We start from the raw sequence: 8,128 nt of genomic DNA, 5'->3' as shown, positions 1-8,128 counted from the left end.
AATGAAGTGGTTGCATTCCATGATCTTTAAGGGGGCTTTATAGCCTGCACTAATTTAGGAATCTGAGTCGAGTAGCTGGGGCTAAGCTGCAAGAGTAGAAGCAGGGCTGGGTCCTTGATGTCAGGCTGAGCTGGGGGACAGATTTGAGCCCCACAGTTCTAAGTGAGAGGCCACACTATTACAGAGGGTAACATCAAAGACAGCTCATAGATTAGGCACCAATCTTGCCATGGGCTCCAGAAAGAAAGAAGCTTATTTGAAATTGGGCTCTCTTCCTCCCCCCATACTTCAGACCTCCACTGAATGGGTACCACTCTTCTGGGCCCAAACTTATTACTTTGGCTTCCAGTCTTCCAGAATCAAAGACAGTCTAACTTGGAGCAGGAAGTGGTCCAGAAGAAATTGAACCAGCTCTCTGTCCAGCTGAAAGATGATCAAGGTGAGATCTGGGATTGGGGGAAGAAATTGTGGGAAGAGAAAATCACCAGAGAGATGACTGAGATTTGCCAGGGGAAGGGGCACCGGAAAGATGCCTGGGTTCTCTAGAGAAAGGACTTCTTGAGATGTGGGTTAGAATAGATGACTCTTGAAATCCCTTTCAACTCTGAGTCTCTAGGGATCCAGAAGCAGAGGAGCAGCGGGATGGCTGGGGTCTCCAAGGAAGGGGATACTCCCAGGACACCTAGGCTCTCCAGAGATCAAAGATGTTCCTCCTTCTTTCTTCTCTATTCCTTTCTTTCCAGACTTAAGGGCCAAGGATCAACTTGAAGCTTCACAGTTGATTGAACAATTGAACAAAACCCTGAGTAAGGATAGCTGGGTATCTGGGAAATATCTTGGCATTAAAGAGGGTACTTTACTGTTATGGACTTCATTGCCTTCATCTACAAAATCTTGGGGAGGCAAGAGGTGTTAAATGGGCTCTAAGATCCTTCCCAGTTCTGAATCCTTTGGTCCTGACTCCCTTTTCTGCCTTGGGACCCTTATGGCTACACTGTTCCTAGGGTCTTTTAGACCCAGTTTGAAACTGGGTCCTCTTTCTCCCTTCCAACCTTAGACCTCCACTGTATGAGTACCACTCTTTTGGACCCAAACTCACTTGAGTTTCCAGTCTTTCATGATCAATGTCAGTATAATTTGGAGCAGGAAGTAGTCCAGAAGAAATTGAACCAGCTCTCTGCCCAGCTGAAAGATGGTTGGGTTGGGGCCAGGGTTTGGAGGACAGATACCTGGGTTGAATGGGAAAAGAGAAATACCAGGTGATGGACTCAGAAGTTTGCTAGAGGGAAGAAAACAAAAACGATGCCTGGGTTTTCTGGGGAAGGGACTTCTTGAGGTGTGAGTTCGAACAGATGGCCCTTGAAATCCCTTTCAACTCTGAGTCACTAAGGATCCAGAGGATAGAGGAGCAGTAGGACAGCTGGGGTCTTTAAGGAAGGGGACACTTCCAGGACACCTAAGCTCTCAAAAGGTCAAAGATGTTCATTATTCTCTACTTCTCTCTCCCAAGACTTGAGGACCAAGGATCAACTTGAAGCTTCACAGTTCATTGAAAAACTGAACAAAACTCTGAGTAAGGATAGCTGGGCACTTGGGAAATATCTGGGCATTAAAGAGGGCACTTTACTGTTATGGGCTTCATTGCCTTCATCTACAAAATCTTGAGGAGGCAAGAGCTGTTAAATAGGCTCTAAGATCATTCCCAGCTCTGAATCCTTTGGTCCTGACTCCCTTTTCTGCCTTGGGACCCTTATGGCTACACTGTTCCTAGGATCTTTTAGACCCATCTTGAAATTGGCTTCCCACCTCAGACCTCCACTCTTCTGGGCCCAAACTCACTACTTGAGTTTCTAGTCTTTCATGATCAAAGTCAGTATAATTTGGGGCATGAAGCAGTCTAGGGGAAATTGATCCAGCTCTCTGCCCAGCTGAAAGATGGTTGGGTTGGGGCCAGGGTTTGGAGGACAGATGCCTGAGTTAAATGGGAAAGGGGAATCATCAGGTGATGGGCTCAGAAGTTTGTCAAAGGGAAGGGCACAAGAAAGATGCCTGGGTTTTCTGGGGAAGGGACTTCTTGAGGTGTGGGTTTGAACAGATGGCTCTTGAAATCCCTTTCAACTCAGAGTCACTAAGGATCCAGAGCAGTAGGGCAGCTGGGATCTCCAAGGAAGGGGACACTTCCAGGACAACTAGGCTCTCCAAAGGTCAAAGATGTTCATTCTTCTTCTCTCTTCCTCTCTCCCCAGACTCGAGGGCCAAGGATCAACTTGAAGCTTCACAGTTGATTGAACAACTGAACAAAACCCTGAGTAAGGATAGCTGGGCACCTGGGAAATATCTGGGTATCAAAGAGGGCACTTTACTGTTATGGACTTCATTGCCTTCATCTATAAAATCTTGTGGAGGCAAGAGGTGTTAAATGAGTTCTAAGATCCTGGGTTTTCTGGGGAAGGGACTTCTTGAGGTGTGGGTTCATACAGATGGCCCTTGAAATCCCTTTCAACTCTGAGTCTCTGGGGATCTAGAAGCAGAGGAACAGCAGGACAATTGGGGTCACCAAGGACGGGGATACTCCCAGGACACCTAAGCTCTCCAAAGATCAAAGATGTTCCTCTTTCTTTCTTCTCTATTCCTCTCTCTCCAGACTTGAGGACCAAGGATCAACTTGAAGCTTCACAGTTCATTGAAAAACTGAACAAAACTCTGAGTAAGGATAGCTGGGCATCTGGGAAATATATGGGCATTAAAGAGGGCACTTTACTGTTATGGACTTCATTGCCTTCATCTACAAAATCTTGGGGAGGCAAGAGGTGTTAAATGGGCTCTAAGATCCTTTCCAGCTCTGAATCCTTTGGTCCTGACTCCCTTTTCTGCCTTGGAACCCTTATGGCTACACTGTTCCTAGGATCTTTTAGACCCATCTTGAAATTGGCTTCCCACCTCAGACCTCCACTCTTCTGGGCCCAAACTCACTACTTGAGTTTCTAGTCTTTCATGATCAAAGTCAGTATAATTTGGGGCATGAAGCAGTCTAGGGGAAATTGATCCAGCTCTCTGCCCAGCTGAAAGATGGTTGGGTTGGGGCCAGGGTTTGGGGGACAGATGCCTGGGTTGAATGTGAAAAGAGAATCACCAGATGATGGGCTCAGAGGTTTGCTAGAGGGAAGGGCACAAGAAAGATGCCTGGGTTTTCTGGGGAAGTGACTTCCTGAGGTGTGGTTCAAACAGATGGCCCTTGAAATCCCTTTCAACTCTGAGTCACTAAGGATCCAAAGGACAGAGGAGCAGCAGATTAGCTGGGGTCTTCAAGGAAGGGGACACTTCCAGGACATCTAAGTTTTCCAAAGGCCAAAGATGTTCATCCTTCTTTCTTCCCTATTTCTCCCCAGACTTGAGGGCCAAGGATCAACTTGAAGCTTCACAGTTCATCCAAGAACTGAACAAAGCTTCACAGTTCATCCAAGAATTGAACAAAGCTTCACAGGTCATCGAACAATTAAGCAAAGCTTCACAGTTCATTGAACAACTGAACCGAACCCTGAGTAAGGATAAGTTGGCCCCTGTGAAATATTGGTACATTAAGAACAGGAGTTACACTGTGGGGAGGGGGGCATGATATCTAAAAGGTTCTGAGTTTAGTGGTTAGATGAGGGAGCCATGACTCCTAGGTCCCTTCACCTACAGGTGCCGTTTGCCGTCCATGTCTCTCTGAGTGGAAGTTCTATAAGGATAGCTGTTACTACTTTTCTGTTACCCGAAAGCCATGGGAAGCAGCCAAAAAGGCGTGTGAAGCAGATTTTTCCAACCTGGTCATCATTAGCTCTTCTGAAGAGCAGGTGAGTCGTTTTCTCAAGTCCAAATCCCTGTATCCCAGGATTTCTTTTGTGTGACCTTAGGCTAATCATTTCCCTTCCTTGGACCTCAATCTGTAAAATGAGGAGGCTGGATTGGGGGTGATTCCAAGACCCCTTGAAACTCTGGATTCATATATTCATCTGTGGCATTAAAGAAGGGCTAGATTTTTTTTTTACCTTTGTAAAACTCTAGGAAACAGAACAAAAGGTTGGGAGTAAGTTATAGGAAATCACTTTTGACCAGCTGCAAGGAAGAACTTGTTCCCAGTCTGACCTATGTAACCCTGAGAGCAATTGTTGTATGAAACATTGAGCCCCTGAGAGTGTCCAGAGGGGTTGGGAAACCCCACGTCAGGGATGTTGTGTCCTCCAGAAGGAGTGAAGGGCTAGCTGACCTCTACGGTCTCTCCCAACGCTGAGATTCCCCATGACAGTGTACTTACTGGTTGGGAGATAGAAATGAGTTTTGGATTTGGGATCAGGGGACTTGGTTTTAGAATCTTTGCTCTATGAGCAACGTGACTTAGGGTAAGTCCCCATTCACTGCTCTGGGTTTCACTGCCTTCATCTACAAAATTATGGGAAGGGGTGAGAAGTCCAATGAGCTCTAAGATCTATTCCAGTTCTGAATCCTATGATTCTGAGTCTCTTGTCCTCCTCGTCCCCTTTATTGCTACCCTTGGTAGAAGCAAGGCTTCCATCCTATCCCTCCTATTCCTTCTCTAAACATAAGCCTTACAGTTTCCATTTCTAGTCTCAGAAGAACAATGGATCATTTACTCAACAACCATTTAAGCACTGCCTTCACTGAGATATAAGGCAAAAAAGAAGCCATTCTTGCCCTTCAGAAGCTTTACATTCTAACAAGCAAAAACATGTACATGAAACAGATACAGGTTAATTTGAGGAAGGAGGGATCTAGCAGATGGAGCATTGGGACAGGCTTTATGTAGAAGGTGGCGACTGAGCTGAGTTTTGAAAGAAATAAGGATTCCAAGAGATAGAAGAGAGTCAGGATGACTTTCCTGGCAGGTCTTTGAGAAGAGGCTGGTCTACCATTTCTCTGACATTGGACAAAAATCATCTTCTCCTTGCTAGTGAGTTTCCTTTTCTATAAAACGAGGATGTTGGATGAGAAGCACTGGAGTCCCTTTTGGTATTGTGTTTATAATTATATGAGCACTTGTCTCAGATATTTCAGAGACAATTATTAAGGAATAGGTTAGACTGGATGGTCTCCAGTATTCCTTCCAACTGAGATTCTGTGATTTGGGGGTTGGAATAATAGGGAGACACCATAGGAACCAGGCAAATGAGAAAAAAGATGGTAGAGTGTTTTAGTTGACAAAGGATACTGGATCTGGAGTCTAAGGATCTGGGTTTGAATCCTAGCTGTGCCTTTTGCTACCTGTGAAACACTGACCAAGTCATTTAACTTCTCTAGAACTGTTTCTTTATCAATAATATGAGGATAATGATAGGATCTACCTTATAGAGTTGTCTGGAGGCATAAGAAGATGTATATAAATCTGGGAACATGAAAAGTACTTTACAAATCTGAAAATGCTATATAAATGTTATCTGTGGTTGTGATTTTGTTGTTGCCTCTCCAATAATTTGGCACAGGGAAGATTTTCTTCCAGCGGGTGCCCTCAGATATTAGAGTGAATGCTTAGAAGCTTGGGTTTCTAGGAGAGAAGATCCCTTGTGGGATGGGGGCATAGGAATGAAAGAAATGTCTCCTCCGTGACCCAAGCCTGATGAAGGCCAGTGCTTTGTTGATACCCAGCAGTGACTGATACGAGTCTCAACATCCACCGCAATTTCTGCTCCCCAGAACTACCTGAAGCTGAGGGCAAACTTCAACCACCAACTATGGGTGGGACTCAGTGACAAGAAGAACGAGGGCTCCTGGCACTGGGTGGATGGAACAGCTCTTGGGCAGTCGTAAGTCACAGGCAGCAGCCCAGAGACCTGGGAAGGAGGGGAAAACAAGTGCTTAGCCCTTCCTTAAGAGCACCACAGGACAACCTCATTCCTTTTTGGCTGATGCCTAAAATTTCAGCATCAGAACAACATCAGAGCTCAGATACCAGAAGCCATTGGCACCCAATCTCATTACCATAGAGTGAAGGGGAGTCACAACCAACCAACCCTCACCCTCCCCATTCATTTTGACTGTGAAGGTCACTGTTTTCCTTCCAACCAGCTGATAACCTCCAAGAATTAGGAGCCTCTTTCCAGCCTGTGTTTCCATGATCTCCCCCTCTCTACCACAACCAGACAGTCCTCACCCTGGGCAGCATCTTCCCTCCCTTCCCCAGATGATGTCTCTCAAGAATCAGTATCTTCTCCAGTTGGGGATTGACCTGGGAGTGTTTCCTATGTCCATGCCCATCAGTGTCTCTCTCCAGAATCAGCCCTCCCCCTAAACCTGTTTAAGATCTTGATTCCCCAAGGTTCAGTGGAAAGAACACTGCCTCTGGGGTCAGAGATCTCCTATTTAATTCTACCTCTGAACGTACTCCCTTAGACCTTCCTTTTCTGTGTAAGATGCTGTCTGTGCAAGATGAGCATGCTCATTGTCTATATGTGGCTTATGGGAAGGCACCGATAGGAAATTCTGGAATCTTGCTCACCCTTCCCCAAGGGAGATTTTGATTCCTGCCTGAAGAGATAACAAGAGAGAGAAAGGACCATGAGGTTGGCTTCCTTGTTCTCTGAAAGAAGGTCCCAAACTAGAGTTTTATCTCTTTGTCATACCCTCCCCTCAAATATTGCTGATTTAGGTGCTCAATCCTTACCTTCTATCTTGAAATTAAGACTCTCCAGTTCCAAGGCAGAAGACCAGTAAGGACTAGGTAAAATGGACTGCCCAGGGTCACACAGCTGGGAACTGTCTGTGGACAAATTTGAACCCAGGATCTCCTGTCTCCAAGCCTGGCTCTCAATCCACTGAACCACCTAGCTCCCCTGCCTAGTATGTTTTTTAAGCTCAAAAACAGCAAAACCACTAGCTTCCTTGGCCACTCTCCCTTAAAGGGGGGAGGATGTCCCTAGCTCATACCTACTGGGTTGGCCCTTTCCTACCAAATACTAATTGGTGGCAATGACCATCACATCATAAATAGTGAATAGGGAGTAAATCCATTTCTATAAACAAGACAGCAAACAGAAATCAGAGTGACACTGATTTAACTGTACCAGAAAATACTGACAAGCAAAGAAGCTCTTAGATGGGAGCAAGCTGAGAGCTCATTCAACCAAAAGAGAGGCTCCAATCTTAGTCAAAGGGACCCTTTGAGGCAGTGGCAGGAGTGGGATGGAGAAAGTCACTCCCAGGTCAGAATAAGATGGTTCCTGTCCAAGGCTATGGGTGCATGTGTAGGGTGTGTGTGTGTGTGTGTGTGTGTGTGTGTGTGTGTGTGTATGTGTCTGTGTTGTGGTGGTAGGAGGGAGAGGCAGAAGGAGAGAATTGGGGATCTTGGGGCCCCATCTGAGTCACAAATCAGATTTTCTCTAGCTGTGGGGAATGGTGGAGCTGGGAAAAAGGAACTAACCAATGGGGTGGAATGGCTGCTCCAGGAGGGAGGAGGGAAGGCTACTCACTAAAAGGCTACTGTTCACAGCTTTTGGAATGAGGGAGAACCCAACAATGCTGGTGATGAGGACTGCTGTGAGCTGATTCCTAATGGCTGGAATGATGCACCTTGTAACAAAGAGAACTACTGGATTTGTGAGAGAAAAGCTTCCCCTTGTCCCATGCTCTGAGGAGCTCCAAGGATTGTGGGTGCTGAGCTGGGGAACAGTGCTGACTACATCTGGATAGAAGAGAAGAGTAGATGGGACTGGGAGCTAGAACTCCTGGGTCAGTCCCCAAGCTAGTCTGCCCTCTCCACACTCCTGTATCTCAGTTTTGTGAGTCCTGGCCCCCTGTTTTCTGTCATGAAGGCCAAAGTTCCCTCAGATCTCTCAAATAAACTCTTCCCCTGACACTATCTCCCATACTAATCTCCATGGCTTTGGCTGTGACCTCTACATAGCTGACTCCCAGGTCTACCTCTCTTGTGTGCTCCCTTAAGTTTTGAACTCCAGGCATCCATCTGTCCCTGCTTGAAGGTCCTGTTCACTGTAATAAACAATTCCTTCCCCATCTCCTATATATTTTTGTGGAAGTTTCCCATGTGCACAGTGCCTGCCCATAGTTGGTATCTAATCAATGTTTGTTGATTGTGATGAGGGAACTGGATGTGACATGGGAGCACTGAATTGCG

The 8,128-nt window shown here is 46.1% G+C and overlaps 1 protein-coding gene across 1 annotated transcript in view; it reads left to right on the top strand.

The window, feature by feature from the left end:
* The window catches only part of LOC123256820 (CD209 antigen-like protein C), a 66,787-nt gene extending 58,868 nt beyond the window's left edge, over positions 1-7,919 (top strand). The window contains exons 2-9 of the mRNA XM_044685381.1: positions 350-439; positions 744-806; positions 1,511-1,573; positions 2,247-2,309; positions 3,390-3,542; positions 3,685-3,836; positions 5,692-5,801; positions 7,484-7,919. Of these exons, the coding sequence (XP_044541316.1) occupies positions 350-439; positions 744-806; positions 1,511-1,573; positions 2,247-2,309; positions 3,390-3,542; positions 3,685-3,836; positions 5,692-5,801; positions 7,484-7,625 (836 nt within the window). The 3' untranslated portion in view covers positions 7,626-7,919. The remainder of the gene's footprint in view (positions 1-349; positions 440-743; positions 807-1,510; positions 1,574-2,246; positions 2,310-3,389; positions 3,543-3,684; positions 3,837-5,691; positions 5,802-7,483) is intronic.
* Positions 7,920-8,128: the final 209 nt, after the last annotated feature.

Source organism: Gracilinanus agilis, chromosome 1 (genome assembly GCF_016433145.1).
Source record: "Gracilinanus agilis isolate LMUSP501 chromosome 1, AgileGrace, whole genome shotgun sequence".
Classification (NCBI taxonomy): Eukaryota; Metazoa; Chordata; class Mammalia; order Didelphimorphia; family Didelphidae; genus Gracilinanus; species Gracilinanus agilis.
The sequence above is the reverse complement of the archived record's forward strand: the minus strand, read 5'-3'. Positions and strand labels throughout refer to the sequence as shown.